Source organism: Dromiciops gliroides, chromosome 1 (assembly GCF_019393635.1).
Source record: "Dromiciops gliroides isolate mDroGli1 chromosome 1, mDroGli1.pri, whole genome shotgun sequence".
NCBI classification, from domain to species: domain Eukaryota; kingdom Metazoa; phylum Chordata; class Mammalia; order Microbiotheria; family Microbiotheriidae; genus Dromiciops; species Dromiciops gliroides.
Genome location: NC_057861.1, coordinates 656852757 through 656873035, shown reverse-complemented (window position 1 = coordinate 656873035; position 20279 = coordinate 656852757). Strand labels below are relative to the sequence as shown.

Here is a 20279-nt window from a genome sequence, read left to right as displayed (position 1 = left end):
AAGAATCTCAGCATCTCATCAGTCATTTGGTCCAACCCATGCCTGTGTAACACTGTTATAATAACTAATTTATTTTAAACCTAGAAACAATATCATGGCCCCAAGGGACTGTGTGGTTTCCTCCTATTTGGCTTTAGGAAGTTTATTTTAGATAAAGTTTTAAGTTCTATTACAATTACTCCAAGGTCCCAGTTAGAAAAACTCCTAATATTTAGGCAGAGGTTGGGCTTTTTGCCTAAATTTACATTTAAACCCCTCTCTAGTTAATTCCTGGCCTCTTTGTTGTTGGGGGAAAATTCAGCTTCCTGGATATATTTGGGAAATAAAACAGCAAAGAGTCAACCTTTCCTTGGGACTCTTCAGCCAACGTCTCCTACTCCAAGATGCCTGTAGAGTTAATGACTCTCCTCTCTTCTTTGCTCCTCATGAATGTGCTGGAATGCCATGCTTATTCCAGCCTCTTCTATCCAGACCTTAAAAACTCTCTCCTCCTGGTTCTGAGACTGCTTCTTCTTTTGATACAATTTTCTTAGGGAGACACCAAGTCTCTCACACAATGGCTTTGAATACTTCCAGGAGGTATACAAACCACTACACGCTCAGTTCTGATTGCCTGATTCAATCAAAAAGTGGGAAGGGTTATCAATGAAGATCCACCTTTACATGGGATTAAGGATTCCTTCTGTGAGATTCTTTACAAATATATAGTCTCTGCTTAAAGATCTCTAGTGCTAAGGTAGCTCTCAAGACAGCTCATTCCACTTTTGAACAATGCTAATAATTTGCCAGGTTTTTTCACTTATCAAACCTAAATAAGTCTTTCTGAAAGAACAACTTATTGTCTCTTGTTCTTCCCTCCTGCATCCCAAAGGATAGACTCCACCACACAGTCTTCTCTTCTTCAGGGTAAGTGTCCCCAGTTCCTTCAACCAATATTTGTATATTGTGGTTTACAGTCCACTCACCATCCTGGTCCCCCTCTTCTGGGCAAGGTCTCGTTTGTCAATGTATTTCCTAAACAGTGTTTCCCAGGATCAAACCACAATACTCCTGGTGAGGTCTGAGCAGAACAGCATAGCAGGTCTATCACCTTCCTCTTCTGGACACTATGCCTCTATTAATGTGGTCTAAGATCACATTAGTTTTTTGCTGCAATATTAGTCACACTGTTGACTTTCACTGAGACACATTCCTGAGTTTGTCCCCAGCTAGAAAGCTAAATCATTTCAGGTAACACTCAGCTAGCAAGTGCCCCTATAGAAGCATGAAATATGGGCAAAATAAACAGGTCATTTCTTTTTTTTTTTTTTTAACAGGTCATTTCTTAAGAGGTAAGTGACTAGACTGTAATGACTTGACAGAACCTACAATTAAACAGTCTTAGTTTTTGATATTGTTAATGTAGTAGGGTGTCAGCAACTTAACAATGTGATGATAAAACTGGCTCCTGGGCACAGAAGAGAGGGTATCAAGAAATACTTGCCACAATACACAGGCCCAAAGTAGGATTCTTTATGAGAAAGAAAATCCAAATATTTCTTCATTCTCTTCACCAACTCATCTGCTCAAATAACTTCAATGATATAAGAATGTGTCCAAATTCTGTATCTCTCATGATTGTGCTAGAAGATACATGAGCACTGACCTCTCTCCCTGGAATCTCAGACTCTATTTTTAAAAAATTAATTTGATTTTTCTTTTGTTTTTCTATTACTTTTACTTCTAACTATAACCCTACTTCTTCCTATCGATCATAATAAAAAAGAAAAAAAATGTGGTTCAGAAAAGCTGACCAAAATATACAGTGTTCTAGTCCCATTGTCCTCCCACATCTCCAATGAAGGTCTGTTTTCTCATTTCACCCATATGAATGAGCCTGGTCCTTGTAATTGGTGTTCAGTGTTTTTCTCTTTCCAAGTATGCTCTTGGAGTCATTATGTACATTGTTTTCCTAGTATGTCTTACTTCATTCTGCATCAGTTCACTTAAGTATATCCTTTTATTTGCTTTTGTCCAGTTGTTTTAGTTGTGTCCAACTCTTTGTGACCCCATTTGGGATTTTCTTGGCAAAGATACTAGAGTGGTTTGCCATTCCCTTCTCCAGCTCATTTTACAGATGAGGAAACTGAGTCAAACAGGGTCTTTCTCAGAGTCACACAGCTAGTAAGTGTCTGAGACCTCATTTGAACTCATGAAGATGAGTCTTTCTGATTCTAAGATGAGTGCTCTATCCACTGAGCCACCTAGCTGCCCCATGCTTTTCTTACCGAACGGTAATATTCTATTAGAATCATGTCCCAGGATCCATCTTTCAAACCGTTTCCTAGACATTTCCACCTGGATGTACTATCTAAATCTCAAATTTAAGATGTCCAAAAGACATCTATCATGCCCCCATTCAAACACACACACATTCAATAAACTCCAATAGCTGTTACTTACAGGATCAAATCTGAACTCCTGTTTGGCATTTAAAGTTCTTCCTAAGTCTGCCCTTTCTTCACTCCCAGTCTTTTGACATTTTACGAGATTCCATGAACTCTATGATACAATACTGGCCTATCTGCTGTTCCTTACACAAGACATTTTCATTGGCTGTCCCTCAAGTCTCACATGCTCTCTCTTTTCATTTCTGCCTCTTGGTTTCCTTCAAGATTCAGCTTAAAATCCTACCTCGTATGGGAAGCCTTTCCTGGTTCCCCATAGCCACTAATATGCCTTGTCCTCTGAGACTGTCTATCTATTCTGTATATATCTTATATGTACCTAGTTATTTTCACGTTCTCTCCTCCATTAGAATGTGAACTCTGAGGGCAGGAACTGTTTTTGCCTTTCTCTGTATTCCCTGCACAGTGCCTGGCACAAAGGAAGAACTTAATGAATGCTTGGTGACATATCCAGATGCTGAACATGCTGCTTTAAAAAGCCAGCCTGGTCTGCTTTCCAGGGACCACAAGAGGAAGTCATAGCTGCCAGATGAGAGCATTGCAGGACAAAAGAAAGACTGCACTGTTACATAGCACATCAATGTGAACGGGGTCACCGTGCATGGCAGTGATTCCCCTATGTCTCTCTTAGGTGTCTAGGGTCAAGTTGGTGGGGGAGAGGGGAATTGAGGTCAAAACCTGGGGACCCTTGAGAGGATGGAAAGATAAGTTCTGCCTGAAACCGGCTAGACAAGGAAGCATGGGTGGTATACCTACAAGAGGAGGTGGGACTCAGTGTGAGAACTGACACGGATGTTTCTCTCTCTCTCTCTCTCTGACACACTGACTATGGAGCATGGTAAATCAGTGCATTGCTAAAACATTTGGGCTTACTTGATTATAATAGAGAAAGAAGGTCTCCCCTCCCATACTAGTTTGTTTGTTTGTTTGTTTTGTTTTGCAGGGCAATGAGGGTTAAGTGACTTGGCCAGGGTCACACAGCTAATAAATGTCAAGTGTCTGAGGCCAGATTTGAACTCGGGTCCTCCTGAATCCAGGGCCAGTGCTCTATCCACTGTGCCACCTAGCTTCCCCCTCCCATACTAGTTTACTTGGGAAGAGAATGTGAACTCAAGCCATTAACAGGTGGCTATCAAGAACAGTGAGAAACTGTTTGGGTAGTCACAGTACTATTTTATCATCCTTCTTTTTATGATGAATACACATAAACTATTAAAAAATATACAAGTCATACTTAAATTTTTTTCCTGATTTGGCCTGAGTGCCTCCATTCCACATGTGATCAGTCTCTTCATAGAAGAAAAAAATATCAAGTTTCACATCATCTTTTCCCTGGAAAGATAGCTCTAAACTGTCTTCTACCTGTGGAGAAAACACAATATTTTTACTGGAAAAGGAATGAACAGAAAACAACTATGCCTAGACTGTTTAGTGTTACATTCCCTCTTCAAAATGAATATTAAATATAAAATTTCAGTATCCTCCTTTGGCTAAGTATGGACAATAGTGAAACAAACTATCACCCCTTCATACATTTTCCTTAGCAAAGTGAAATCATCAGGAAATAAATTTTTATGATCATCACAAACAATAAGAATGATAACCAGTTTTATGAAGTATCTAAAGACTTACAGTGTGCTCTGACATTAAGCCTACCCAATATCCTAAATGGATTATTTAGTAACATGCTAGCTCTACAAGGTTAGTAACTGTTGATGTACAAAATTACTAAACCTATAAGAAAAGGAATCAGTTTAGGCTGTCATGAACTATTCTTAAGAAGTTGTGTTGTCTTTCTGAGACCACTGGACCTACTAAAGTTAACCCCCCCCCCCCCCCCCCCCCCCCCCCCCGGCAACCCATCCACCTCTTACCTGTGAGCTCTGAAATGCCTGTTCCATTGGCAACAACTTGTTTTCATCTTAAATCTTTTCTTAGCTCCCTCCCTGGCCACCCTTTCTAGTACTGGTCAAGATAGAGGAATTGGCTACCACTAACACTCAGTAACTTTTTTAAAAAATTATAAAAATATTTTATTATTTTCCAGTTACAAGTAGAGATAGTTTTCAACATTTGTTTTTATAAGATTTCTAGTTTCAATTTTTTCCCTCCCTCCCCACCTCCCCAAAACAGCAAGTAATCTGATATAGGTTATATATGTACAATAACATTAAACATATTTCTGCATTAGTCATGTTATAAGAGAAGAATCAGAGCATAAAGGAAAAACCTCAAAAAAGAAAAACAAAAACACCCAAAACAAAAGAAATAGTATGGTTCAATCTGCATCCATATTCCACAGTTCTTTTTTTTTTTTCCCTCTGGATTTGGAGAGCCTTTTCCATCATGAGTCCTTTGGAATTATCTTGTACTGTTGGATTGCTGAGAAGAATCAAGTCTATCACAGTTGATCAACACATAATGTTGATGATCACTCAGTAACTTTTATACCTGTGAAGTAAACTCAATCCATATCTGTCATTCAATCAAAATTCTGAAAAAACTGAGGCCATTCTCCAAGAGATCTGTCTTCTTTCCTCCTCCATACCTCACATCATCTTACCAAGACAAACCTCTCTACATACACAAATGATGCCATTCAATCATGTCTTCTCTAGCAGATTGTCCCCTCTATCATCTCTACTCTCATTTATCTTCAATCTCTGACTACTAGCTGCTTCCCTATTACCTACAAACATGTCCATGCCTTCCTATACTCAAAAAATACTCACTTAACCCATCTATCTTCTCCATCATACCCCCTCCCCTCCCCATCCCATTATCTCTCCTCCCTTTTGAAGCTAAACTTGAGGACATCTACAATAAGTGCCCCACTTCATTTCCTATTTAATTCTTTTCCTCTTAATTCTCTAGAGTCTGGCTTCTGACATCATTCAAAGAAAACTGGTCTCTCCGAAATTAGTTAATTGTCAGACCTAGTGGCCTTTTAATAAACCTCATCCTTTCTTATCTCTGATCTGCAAATTCTAACCATCGATTCAATCCCATTCTCTTTACTTTTGAAACTAGGGACATTATCCTTTTCCTAGTCCTGCAGCACTTGTTTTCCAAAGGTCACTAACTACATTCGACAGTTCTTTAGTATTCTAGGATGTAGTTCATCTGAATCCTATAATGAACTCACTAAGAGTTATTAATTACTTTCCTATTATCTCCTTAGTTAGTGAATTTTGCTAAAATTTGACATACTTGTTTCCAAAAAACATTACACTATGAAAGATTATGCAATAAAAACCACAGAATTCATGGGGAAAATGAGGTTTGGGTACAATACTCAAAAACTTCATCAATGGTATTTTTTTAAATGATAAGAAGCAAATAAAAATAGTAGTACAGTTTATACATGTTAAATGGTTAAGCAAACATAAAGACTATCATACTGTCAGCAACCTTGGGCTGCTACTTGGCCTACAAAGTCTCCCCCAGGTTGTGCTGGGCATAACTCTAGGCCTGGGGAGAAGGGAAGGAGCATGGAATAAATTGGGGAAAAGGAGTTGTGCAGACCAGCCATCTTCTGTCACAACTCCTACTGTACCAGAAGATATAAAATAAATATAACACTTCAAATTGAAAAACACCTTAAGTTTGCTTGTGAAGTGGGCATTTAAAGAGTTGCAGCCTGTATCCTTGCTGTTTCTTGAGGAAGAAATTACAAATAAGCAAACCAAAATTTGTTATGCCCAAAGTGTTCCCTAATATCTCAATCAAACTGGAACAAATTCATGTTTATTAACAAAACTGGCTGTATTTTCAATATCAATTCCCTATTAACCATTTTTGCTCTGTGTTTTCTTGTCCAAAGAGCTTTCCTGATCCTATTCTTCCAGGACCACACCATACTTCTATATTCATTGTCTACTGCCTGCCTTTCTTCTATCTTTTGTATGTGTCTCTTAAAAATCTAAGTTGAAAAAAAAATCTAAGTTGATTGGCAAGTTTCCTGTGTGTCCACCTTAATCACTTTAGACAATGCTCTCTTTTCTTTCTCAATGGGACTGAGGGTTTTTGTTTCTTTAGAATCTCATTTTTCAGAGGTTCCTATTCTTTCTGGTCTGACTTCCCCTACAGAATCTTAGTCCATGGAATCCTACCTGCCCTTTCTCTGAATCTTAAAATCTTCTCTCCAAAAATTTAAGGTACATCTAAAATTATTCTCAACTCTCTATTCTTTATCACAAATTCCATAATGGAGCGATCACTTCCACTCAAGGTTCCCAATATTTGTACCTTGACAACCAATTCCTCCTTTCTGGAGAAAATCAAGTCTAGGATAGAATTTCTTTTCGTTGCTTCCATCTTTTGAAGGATGGTATAATTAAAGCAAGTCAAGAAATTATAAGCTGCACTACTTTGGGCAAAGAGGAAATTTCGGCAAGTGTCCAAATATTTGAAGTCCTCACTACTATCAAAACTCTGTGCCAGGCTTATGATATTTTCCAAATTCCTCTATTTTCTCTTTCTGACCAGGTGTTTTGGAGTCACAAGAACAGAGTTTAAATACTGTCTCAGTCACTCACTAGCTGTGTGACCATAGGCAAGTCACTTAACCTCAGTCTGCATCAGTTTCCTCATCTGTAAAACAGGGATAATAGTGTTCACCTTGCAGGATGTTATATTAAATGAGATATTTCTAATGATATATGCAACAGGCACTAAGGTACTAGTTACATAGTGAACTCTAAATGTTAACTAGTAGTAGTAGCAGCAGCATACTCTGATGGAATTATTATTCAGTTTCTACCTCTATTGATCTTCCCCTTAAAGCTTTCTGCTATGTAACCCCTCCCCCCGTCCTTTTGGAGGGGCAGGATCCTAATACATCTTTTTAACATAAGTATATAAAAGAATGCCTTGCACCTCTTTTATCTGTCCTATTTCTTTTGAATAACACCCTTTTAGAATCATTTTTCCATTATGGTTATCATCTCACTAAGCCTTGGTGAAAATAAATCTAAGGTCAAATTTGATTCATTAGGAAATCTATTTCATTCTACTTGTTACCCATATTTTGTGAACTGTATATAGACGTCTGAAGTTACAGATTTTATTATCATCTCTTTTCTTTGATTTTTGCCTGTTGTCAAGTTCTGGGTGCCTCAATTATTCTTCCCATATTGTAGGTACTCCATACATAGGCAGTTTTCTCTCTCTCTACCTTCCTTTTCCATTTAAAGCCTTTTGTATTAGTGTTCCAGGTTTCCAGGAAAATATATCCTTAAAAGTTCCTATGAGGCACATTCCAAACCTATCTGTGATCCTGCCATGCATATTAAAATATATAGCCATGAGTCAAAAATCCAAATCCCATTCTCAGACACTACCTTAATTAGCTCTTCACCTTTGAAGTCTGTTTTTCATTTCTTGCCTCTAATATATTGCAATGATAATCACTGAGACTACAGTAACATATACATGATTCTGCAATGCTTTCTAGGTTCCTCTGGCAGTATCATTTGTGCCTAATTGAATCAGCAGATGTGTAGTCACCATTGTTTTAACAAGTCTTTGGAGGCTCATAGTCTTATCTTGAAGATATGTTCTGGGAAAGCATTTTATTACTATTATCAGGTCAAAAAATGGCTGCCTCGTCACTCCTACCAAGAAGTCAACACTATTCATCTCTTCTTCCTATGGTTCTATCTTACCTGATATCATTTATGTATAAAACATCTTTTTGGATAAAAAGTAGCTGCTTCCTCTTCAAAGCATTCAACTCCCTGTCTTCCGAAAGAGCTTCACATTTGTTTCTGAGCACCCAGTCTTCAATGGTCCTTCATTCTTTCTTCGTGTAACATTCTTTCTCTTTCCAATCTCTTGACAAAGGTCAAAATTGTCTCCTGCATCTTCAGATCATTTTTCTTCTTTCATTTCAAATTGAAGCCTTTCTTTAGCCCTTAGTTCTTGGAGGTTTCTGAGGAATACTTTATTGCCCTTGATGACTCTGCAGATGACAAGGAATTCCTCAAGCACATTTACTTTCTCTTCCAGGAGAGAGACCAATTTGCACTTTGAAATTATAAATTTTTACTTTTAAGTAACCTATTTTCACTCCTTGGTGATAGAAGATGTATTTTATCTTGCCTTAATGAAACAAGTACATTATGATGGAATATAAAATGAAATGTGAAAAGGGATGCTGCCTAGATTTCTTTCTTTCTTTCTTTCTTTTTTTTTGGACAGGGCAATGAGAGTTAAGTGACTTGCCCAGGGTCACACAGCTAATACGTACCAAGTGTCTGAGGTCAAATTTGAACTCAGGTCCTCCTGAATCCAGGGCTGGTGCTTTATCCATTGTGCCACCTAGCTGCCCCCCTTAGATTTCGAATTTGCTGGATATGTAACTGTTTTATTTGGGGTTTTATGACTTTCTTTTTGTAGGTAGGCTTTGGTCTTTCTTCCTAATGTTTCTCTTGTGTCTTTTCCACAGCCTACCCCCAAGAAATGAACCCAGTCTTCTTGCTTATATCATTAGCTTCAATTTGTAACCTACACAGAGAACCAAAAGGTGAGAGGAAATGCCTTCTCTCCCTCTCCAGTAATCTTCTCTTCCTCAGCCTCTTTCTTCTCCTCTCCCACAGTCTGATGAAAAGCTATCAACTGTAGGTTTGAAAGTTTAGCACTAAGAACAATAAACAATTCCGGTTCTACAACAATGAGCCTATTACTTATTTTGATATGTACTAAGCATTAATCTAATGTAAGAGAAAAAGTATTATTTGTGACACCTGTGCAATGAACCTCCAATGTAATGGAGTTCAAGATTGTTTTTATATTTTTCATCTTTCATGGATAGGCAAGTTTTCCTGTTATTCTTTAAACAGAAAGAGCAAGTCACAATTATGCAAACTACAGTGTTTCTGCTGAAGAAAGAGTGGTAATGAATATAGCATGTGCATGTTGGTAGCCAGCTTTAAGTCCCCAAATAGAAAATTTTTTTTGAAGCACTATCATGAAGTTAAAGAAATTGTGCATTGCTGACCTTTCCAAACTTGTGTTTTAGTGAAAGTCCTACATTCTGAAAAGCTGTAATTATATCTGAAGTATAATCTTGTATAAAAATCCCCAAATCCACATCTTTGCTGTAAGGAATAATACCGCACTGCCGATACCAGCCTAACAAAAAAGAAAAAAAAAAACAAGAGAAAAAAAATGTAAGCAGTTGATACAATATTAACCACTGTTCCTTACAAATTTTATAATACTTGGGTTCCATAACTCTTAGTATCTTGGGGCACATTACTGCCATTAATTTTTTTTTAACCTTTGACTCCAAGCCAAACAGTATATAACTGTCTATGTATGTATGTGGTATAGTTTGGGTTTTGTTTGTTTTTTTTTAATTTGGCCTAAGCATCCAAAAAGGATGTTTCATCTAAATTTTTTAATAAATTACAAATCTAAAAGTAAACACTACTACTAAAGTACTATTTTTAACAATAACATATCAAAAAAGCTTCCCTGTGTTCCTTCAAGTTTCAACTAAAATCTCACCTTCTTCAAGAAGCCTTTTCTGATCCCCCTCCCCCTCAATGTTCCCAATGCTAGTGCCTTTGTTCTGTTGATCATCTCCAATTTATCCTGTACATATTTTGTTTATGTTGTATGTTGTCAGACTGCAAGCTTCTTGAGGGAAGAGGGAAGAGGGGGAGGAATTGCTTTTAATTGTATCTGTAGAGTTTAGCACAGTGCCTGGCAAAGAATAAGCACTTAATAAATGTTGGTGAACTTAAGAGTATTATACAGAATAGAAGAATTGTTCACTGACAGGTGAAGAATACTACCACTGTCTTCTTCTCAAAAATGATTTGGTAGTTTCCCTCCTTCATTCAACGAGTACCTTTTCCTAACTAAATTGTTTATAGAGCTTAGGGAGAACTTTGACTAGACCAAATGCTGGCTACTATAAAAAGAATGGAAACACTGTCCTATATTTTCAAGATCATCATTGAAAAATATTTCTGAGTCTTCACTACATACATGGTTCTGTGTTAGCAGTCCTGTGCTAGCAAAAAAAACAAAAACAAAAACCCAAGCATTTATAAGAAAATTTTTTAAATTTCTTTTTTAAATTAAAAAAAATTAAATTTAAAAAAATTTATTAAAAATTGTTTAAAAATTTTTTTTGAGGCTTACATTGTTGATATATTTATTCCTAAGGATCTCTAAGCACTGGGCTCTGAAAAATGTCATCCAAAATAAAGACAAAAAGCAATTTTTTTTGGAGATGCAGAGTTCAGCTCAAAAACAGGGATTTATGTTGATACGGTTGATGTATTTTCCAAAAAGGAGAAATTTCCTTTCTTTTCTCTAGATGATTCTTTCCCATAATGTCAAGTAAAACCAGAGACCATTTCCTGGATTCATTGCAGTATACTCATCATAAGATCATATCCTCTCTTTGAAATCTAGGCTGAGACACAGTATACCTGATAATTTGGCCCTAAGCATAAAGTGTGGTAATCTATAGTGACTAGGTTTGTTGGTTAACTGCAGACAAGTCACTTTAATTCGGTGTAAGGAAATATTTATTTAGGAAAATGAAAACCATAGAACTGGGAATTTATAAGTATAAAGGACCTTCAGAATCTTAATTTAAAAACACGTTTCCAAATGAACACTGACAGAGTGAAGACAAGGAACTCTGGTTTATATGCCAAATGGTCTTTGGTCATTGTTCCATTGCTACTGGCCATATGACAGTATCATAGATCATAGAATTAGAGTTTGGAAGAGATGTTATAGATAATCTATTGTTCACTAGACAGATGAGGGAAAAAAGTGACTTACCCAAGGTCATATTAGTAAGTCAGGATTTGAATACGGGTCCAAATCCTGCACTCCTTCTACTACGTCATATTATGTTTAATTACTTAATTGCCTGAAATGAGAGTCATCTTCCCGAGTTCAAATATGACCTCAGAAACTAGCTATGTGACCCTGGGCAAGCCACTTAACCCTGTTTGCCTCAATTCAACACTTCTGTAAAATGAGCTAGAGAAGGAAATGGCAAACCACACCAGTAACTTTGCCTAGAAAGCCCCAAATGGGAATCATGAAGAGTTAGATACAACAAAGAGTGAACTGCGATATCAAAAAAAACACTGACAAATATTTTTTAAAATACCTAATTGGGGGGGGGGAGGCAATGAGGGTTAAGTGACTTGCCCAGGGTCACTCATCTATTAAGTGTCAAGTGTCTGAGGTCATATTTGAACTCAGGTCCTCCTGAATCCAGGGCCAGTGCTTTATCCACTGTGTCACCTAGCTGCCACCCAAAATACCTAATTTTAAAATAATACTATAAAGTGAAGCAAAATTTTGAGACTTATGCAGAATGGAGAAGTCTAAAACTAAAGGGAAGTTCATACATTTTCCTAAAATTTTTCAATGGGTTAGTATGCATATAGACAACACTTTTAATCTTGCTGTGACATCAAAAATTAGGATGCAGAAAGAAACTATGTAGGACACTGACCACACTAACATCAGTTCTTTATGTATTCAAATGGAGGTAGGGACTGTTGGGAAGGGGTGGAGGGATGGTGGAACAATTGGGAGGTGACAAATAAATAAAGGAATCGGAACAATTTCTTGGATGCTCAGAGGAAGATTAACTTTGATGTCACAATTTGCCAATCTCAGACTAGTGTAAATAGAGGTAGAGCTCAAAGAATAGTTTATTAGAAAACTAACTATTTGAAATTCAGATATGAATAACAATTTTAAGGATTGTATTAGGTTCACTTTAAATTATGCTTTATTCTAGAAATTAAATGGGCAATGGATCCTCCTGCTGCTTCTAATTCCTGCATACTCTGCTCTCAGCCCACAAACTTCCCTGCTTCTCCAAAAAATACTTTTGCTCTTTGGCTTTCTTCTCTAGAGTCTCCAGTACAGGAGTAGGCATGGGAGTAACCATAAGCCACAGATATTATTAGTTTTCAAATTCCAATTTCTTTTCCTCAGACCAGAAATGCCAGGATGTGGGATTTTCCTAGATTCATGAGACATTTTGACCTCAAAGGGTTCCCTGAAGCTATTTTACTAAACATTTACTGAAATGGTTTAATTTCTATCTTGTCTGGTGGCTCGCTGTTTTTTGGTTGTTTCACACAGTTAATTCTAATCTGTGCTTACAAAAAAATGGTCTCTGACAAAAACTCATTAAAATTAAAATTAAGGAAATGAAATAAAAATATCTTCTTGGACATTAGCAAGAAAGGCAAGTTCTACTTTTAAAAGAGAAATTTTAATTGCTTTTCCTTCTGACTCTTCTTATGTATGTTTCTTCTTCTACCATGCCCATTCTACCCTGAAATAAGACCCATCTGTACAACTGGGACAATACTGTGACACTTTAAGGTGGTGCTAGCCATACTATCATATCATGACTGTTTCAGAAATGGTGGGAAAGGTCCTTTGTTCAACCCTCTGCCTTAGCATTATATGTAACTGTCCTTTTATCCTGAAATTTTCAGTGTAACTTAAATGAGTGAAGATAAATTTTCATGACTATCTTCAAGGAAGCAATAATAAAAATGTTAACTATAAGACTGAAGTATTATGTAGACACATGTGAATTTTTTTTTACAAACCACCTATACTTTTCCTATAAACACAACTATGATCTTCTTCACTATGGTATAAATTTTCATAATAATTCCTTGAAAAACCCAAACAGAAAACGTTATTCCATGGTACTTAACAAATTCTTTCTTTTCTCTGATGCTTAGAAATTGAATACTTCCAACCTCCTAGAACCATCCTAAAATTACTCTCAAAAAGTCATCTCTAGAATCAGAAGGTGAAAATCTATACATTTAGCATACTAACACTTTAAGCATGAGGCTTCTGACAGAAAAGAATCAAATAAAAAATACAAAGATTTTACCAAGACAGGTCCCACTGCTGAGCCAAAATCGGACTCCCAAATCCTTTAATGTTGCAGCTGCCAGGTGTAACAACATTTTTGCATTCTTCTGAAATAGCATTGCCTCCACACTGACGTCATCATGGTACTTCTACAGAATAATAAATATTTAACTATTACTTTCTCATTTAGAAAGAACATCACCTATCTTCTGTTTTTCTTTATTTTATAATTAAAAAGAAAATGTTATACTTTATTGGTCTAATTAAAAAGAATGAGTATGTGTGACGAATAAAAGAAGGAAAAAAAGAAAGAAATTGGTTTCTCTGATTTCCTGCTGACAAGAGGCAGCATAGGAGTACTGGGTATTTGGAGGTGATGAGATACTGAACACTCAGGGCAGGTACAGAAAGTTAAGTCAGGGAACTCAGAAGACTGTCTACTTCTCAAGTTTTCATAGGACAAGAGTGACTCAGTTCTCTGGTCAGACAGTCCAGCTTGCATCTACCATCAACATAAAGAAGTGGGGCTCTTCTCAAGCGAAAATAGCAAGGGATTGATAAAGGGCCAGAGCATTGAACGATGTGGATATCATACATGCTACATGACTAAGGGTTTCTCCAAACAGATTGTCTTCTCTAGAATGCCCAGCTCTGGCCCTCACCTTTTACAGAATATGGATCAGTAGCTCTTTCTAAGGACAAACCCATGTCTGGTTTGCATCTCTAGAATAGCATATTCTAATACCAAGACATTTCTTTCTCTAAAGCACTTCCCCTGGAATACACCTAGCCCTGAAAATACAACCAGAATCTGGGAAACCTCTTCTATCATCCCTTGATAGTGTCAGCATAGTTGAACTGAATTAAAATAAACTGGGGCTGAGTGGCAAGAATTCATTTTCTAGCCATGATTTTGCAGTGAACTAGCTGTACAACCCAAGGCAAGTCACTTAACATTTTTTTCCTCCAATTTCCTGCCTACATGCTGCTCTGAGCTACTATGAGAATAACATGAAATCACCAGCTCGCAAAGTTAAAAGTGCTAAGATCTGTGAATTGATCCAACCATTTTGGAGAGCAATTTGGAATTACGCCTAAAGAAATATTAAACTGCCTAAACCCTTTGACCCAGCAATACCACTATTAGGTCTGTTTCCCAAGATGATTAGGGAAAAAAGAAAAGAAGCTATATGTTCTACAATATTTATAGCAGCTCTCCTTATGGTGTCAAAGAACTGGAAATTGAGGGGATGCCCATCAGCTGGGGAACGGCTGAACAAATTGTGGTATATGTTCATTATGGAATATTACTCTGCTATAAGAAATGATAAGCTTGATGATTTGAGAAAAGCATGGAGAGACCTCCATGAAATAAAGAAGGAAATGAGCAGAACCAAGAGAATATTATATACAGTAACAACAATATTGTTTTAAGAACAACTTTGATCTACCAAGTCATTTTATTATAAATACCCAAATTAACTACAAAGATCCTATGAAGGAAGATGCTGTTTGCATCCAGACAAAGGATAGACAATATACATATTTGTGTCTAATAGTAAGTATCCTTAGGGTGTGTAGGTGGGGTAGAAGAAAGTTACATAATAACTGTGTTGTATATTTGAAGAGAATACCAAGTTGTCCATAACGGATCTGCAATTTCAGGTGCAATCCTGTTTTTCCATCCGGTTTTTTCTTTTCATATTTTTTTTTAGAAAAAAAATGTTAAAGTGCTAAATAAGCTTAAAGTATTATTATCATCACCATAATTATTATCATTTTCCTCAACCCACTGAACCAGGCCCCAAGCTTGACCCAACCCCACCTCTACACTAAAAAAAAAGGGGGGGGGTTCCCTTTTACTTTAGTATAGAGTTGTTGCCCTGTAAATTTCTGAGACTTATATTTCCATTAAGACTTATTTACTCTTTAAATCAAGTATTTTGAAATACTGTTATTATAAAGCCCAAGTGAGGTAACCTCTCTTTAAGGAGATTTCATATTTGGCCAGGAGAACTTGGACCAGAAAAGTAAAAAAACATAGAACTCCTCCTAAAAAAATCATCCAGTCAACATTTCAGCCAAACTGGGCTAGTAAATGTTCTCTGAACTCAGCATTTCACCTCCTACCACTGTTCATTCTGTTGTACAAGACAGCAATCAATCAAGAATCACTTATTAAGCACCACTATACTAGGTACTGGGGATATAAATACAAAGAATAAAATATTCCCTACTCCAGTGGAAGTCAACATGTACATATAGAAATGTGTACAATAAATATATAAAGAATGTGTGTAGGGACAGCTAGGTGGTGCAGTGGATACAGCACCAGCCCTGGATTCAGGAGGTCCTGAGTTTGAATCTGGCCTCAGACACTTGACACTGACTAGCTGTGTGACCCTGGGCAAATCACTTAACCCTCATTGCCCCACAAAACAAAAACAAAAAAAGTGTGTAAATAAACATATTTATATGTGTATAAACAAATATATAAAGAATACAAAATAAGTACAAGGTGGTTAAATACTAGGTAGTTAGGGAGGTCTCACAATTGGGGGTGGGGGTTAGAGAGAGATCACAAAAAGTTATGTTGAGAAGTGGTACCTGAATTGCAGTAGAAGAAAGAGAGGGATTCCATAAAGAGGAAATGAGAAAGGCGTGCATGTCAGAAAGGGGGGGATAGCTAGTGCAAAGGCATGTGTGAAAGGGAAAAGGCTGGTTTGGCTAGACAATTCCCTATAACTGGAAATGTGTTGCCTTGGCGCTGCCTTTCAAAATACTTTAATTCCTTCAAAATTCAACTAAGGCTCTCTGAATCTTTTCCTGATCCCTCTCCTCTCACCCTGAGTTGTTAATGACTTCGAATTTACTTATCAGTGTACATAAAGGTTCCTTTTTTTGTCTTTGTATCCACAGCACGATGTCTTATACAGATTTTTCAAAAAATTTTGTTCAACTGAATGAGACCTCAGAAGTCATCTCTTCCGACCAGTTCCTGAAGTAAGAATCCCTGGGACAACGTAAACTGACAACTAATCATCCAACCTTCACTTGGGAACCCACTCTGTAAACTCATTACCCCTTTTAACAGGAACAATTTCCCCTCAGAATATAAACCCCTCAGACACTCCTATATAAATATACTTCTAAACCTACACTGAAATTTAACTGCTTATAGAGCTAAATTAATTTTTTTCTTAAACTAGACTGGTGATTGCACTGATATAGAACACTTCTAGAGAGGAAACCCCCTCTTCCAATAAAAACTGGCAACTGTTCTGCAACTTAGTCTTCAGCACGTGTTATCTGTGGCACTGAGAGGTCAAATGATTTTACTTGGTATCACACAGTCGAAAGTGGGACTCAAACCCAGGATTTTCTATGACGCTGGCTCTCTATACTGGAAGCAGTCTTTTAACTAAGCTAATTATTAAGTTAAAAGAATATAAATAAAACTAATTAGGATGTGATTTAGAATATGAATATAACTCTAACAAGGACATGAATGTAGAGAGACTGCAAGAACTCTGGGCAGAAATTCACCAATACTGTATAGAAGGATAGTGACAAAAAACATTCCAAAGAAAAGAAGAGCCAAAAATCAAAATGGCTATCTGATGAAGCTTTACAAATAGCTGAGGAAAGAAGGAAAGAGAAGGTGAAGAAGAAAGATATAGCCAACTGATGCGAATTCCTGAGAATAGCAAGGAGGATAAAGTTTTCTTAAATGAGCAATGCAAAGAATTAAAACAAAGAACACGTAAAGACAAGAGATATTTTCAAGAAAATCAGAGATATCAAGGGAAAGTTTCATGAAAAAATGGGCATGATAAAAGACAAAATGTAAAGAATTTAACAGAAGCAAAAGAGATTAAGAAGAAGTGCAAGAATACACAAAATACCTATACAAGAAAGATCTTAACACCACCAATAATCACAATGTAGTAGCCATTACAGCTACTCTTCTAGAGCTAGACATCCTGGAGAATAAAGTCAAGTGGGCCTTAGGAAGAATTGCTAACAATAAAGTTAGTGGAGGTGATGGAATTCCAGATAAGCTATTTAAAATCCTAAAAGAAGATGATGTTAAAGTGTTATACTCAAATATGCCACCAAATTTGGAAAACTCAACAATGAACACTGAATTGGAAAAGATCCATTTATGTCCTAATCCTTAAGAATGGCAATGCCAAGGAATGTTCAAATTACTGAACAATTGTGTTCATTTCACACACCAGCAAAGTTATGCTTAACATTCTGTGAACTCGGCTTCAGCAATATGTAAACTGAGAATTACCAGAAAAGCAGTCTAGCTTTCAAAGAGGCAGAGGAACTGAAGAACAAATTGCCAACATTAGCTGGATTATGGAAAAAGCCAGAAAGTTTTGAAAAACATCTATTTCCTGCTTCATTGATTACACTAAAGCCTTTGACTGTGTGGATCACAACAAAATGTGGCAAGTCCTCAAAGAGATGGGAGTATCAAGTCAACTTACTTGTCTCCTGAGGGACCTTTATGTAGGCTAAGAAGCAACAATTAGGACCAAACATGGAATAACTGTTGGTTTAAGATTGGAAAAGGAGTACATAAGGCTGTATATGGTCACCCCTATATATTTAACTTTTCCTTTACAGATTCTATCATGCAAAATTCCAGGCTAGATGAATCAAAAGCTGGAATTAGGTTGACAGAAGAAATATAAACAATTTCAGATATGAAGATGAACCACCCTGATGGCAAAAAATGAAGAGGAATTAAGAAATCTCTTCGATGAGGGTGAACGAGGAGAGCATAAAGGCTGGCTAAAAGCTTTCCATCAAAAAACTAAGATCTTGGCAAACGGGCCCCATCACTTCCTGGCAACCAGAGGGAGGACAAAATGGAAACAGTGTCAGATTTGGTATTCTTGGGCCCAAAGATGATGCAGATGGCAACTGCCAGCTATGAAATTAAAAGACACTTGCTCTTTGGAAGGAAAAGCTATAGCAAATCTGAACAGCATATGAAAAAGCAGAGATATCACAAATGTCTGTATAGTCAAAGCTATAGTTTCTCAGTAGCAATTGTTGCTGTAAGAGTTGGACTATAAAGAAGCTGAGAGTCACAGAATCAAAACTTTCAAAATTGTGGTGCTAGAGAATACTTTGAGAGTCCCTTGGACACTAAGGAGATCATATTAATCAAATGTAAAGAAATTAATTCAGGTTAGAAGATCAAAAAACTGAAGCCAAAGTTTAAATACTTTGGACTCAGTGGAAAAGGACCCTGATGCTGGAAAGACTGCAGACAAAACAAAAATGGAACAGAAGAAATGAGATGATGATAGATCGTATCATGGAAATGACATGAACTTGGACAGACTTCAATAGATAGCGAAGGACAGAAGGGACTGGCTTGCTTTGGTCCATGGGGTCACCAAGGTGATACTACAACTGGATTCGCAACATCACTAACTCTTTTACTACCTCCATACACAATAAAACCCATCTATGGCATGCAAATGTATACATATAATTTATAATAGTGTAGTTATTAACTATACTTCATCCTCAATAGGTAGAGTTCTCCTATTCCTATTAATAGAATACCAGAATGAATATAAGGCACAAAAAAAAAAAGGTAACTCTATTAATGGCAAAAAAGTTACTAATGGCGACCATAATTTGGGGTAGATAGGTGGCACAGTGGATAGCATGCTGGGGCCTGGAGCCCGGAAGATTCCTCGTTATGAGTTTAAATTCCAGCCTCAGACACTTACTGGCTATATGATTCCTGGGCAAGTGACTCTTAACCCTGTTTGTCTCAGTTTCTCATCTGTCAAATGAGTTGGAAAAAGAAATGGCAAACCACTCCGTATCTCTGCCCAAGAAAACCCCAAATGGGGTCACAAAGAGTTGGGCATAACTTGAAAATTACTTAGTGCTATAAAAGTAGCATGCAAATACTTTAATTACATAACTGACCTGGAGTAATTACAATCTAGACTTTGAAGGCAGCAAAGAACCAGAAAGGGAATAAGTAAGAATACAGTAAAGATAAAATGCTATATGTAACATTACTGCTTCCTGCAGCAGAAATACCAAAACAACCAAAAATGGAGAAAGAGAATTGTTGAGCTGTAGTGCCTATCTTCATGCATGGATGGCATGATGCAGAATGAATGGATGAATGCAAACTCTTACCTGATTCTGTCAAGAACAGAATCCTCCAGGAAGCATTACTATCTTGCATACTGATTTTGCTTAAGAAAAAAAAAAAAAGAGCAAAGCAAAGCAAAACCAACTGTATTCAACTAAGCTAGTTATATCAAGATCTCCATCATTCATTTCCTTTCCTCAGATGCTTCCTGGGTGTTTTCCATTAAAATTTGAATAAAATTAAGATTGTAAATATATTGGAATTCAAAAACATTATCCTCATGAATTCTCAATATTATGTAATATCTTACATATCATATTGTGTTTCCAGAGAGAGAGAGCACCCTAAGTAGATCAAGGCTTCTTAAACTTTTTCCACTTGAGATCCCTTTTTGCCCAAGACATTTTTATGTGACCCTGGGCATAGAGATATATAAAATAGGTATAGATAACCTTTTACTGTTGCCAAATTTTTTGTCAACCCTACATTCAATTACGCAACCCCATATGGGGTGGCAACCCAGTTTAAGAAGCTTTGATATAGATAAGGATGCAGACATATCTATGTCTATATAGCCAGATTCCCATATAGACAGATATAGATATAGCTATGTCTATCTATATCTATCTATCTGAACATAATAAGCCTAGACAACTGGACGGTAGGTATTAAAACAGCCCCCTAAATAAATGATCTATAGATGTCACTTGATTTGCATGAGTGTTATTCCCAAAAGGATATCTTTGTTCATTTGCTCACCACTGTGAAACTCTATACTGACAATATGGTTTATTTAT

At 36.8% G+C, this 20279-nt stretch overlaps 1 protein-coding gene across 1 annotated transcript in view; it reads right to left on the bottom strand.

Annotated features, from left to right (window-relative positions):
- FKTN (fukutin) overlaps positions 1-20279 on the bottom strand; it is a 75999-nt gene that overhangs the window by 6872 nt on the left and 48848 nt on the right. Inside the window, exons 7-9 of the mRNA XM_043976294.1 lie at positions 13360-13489; positions 9448-9581; positions 3682-3809 (exon numbers count right to left, since the gene is read on the bottom strand). Of these exons, the coding sequence (XP_043832229.1) occupies positions 3682-3809; positions 9448-9581; positions 13360-13489 (392 nt within the window). The remainder of the gene's footprint in view (positions 1-3681; positions 3810-9447; positions 9582-13359; positions 13490-20279) is intronic.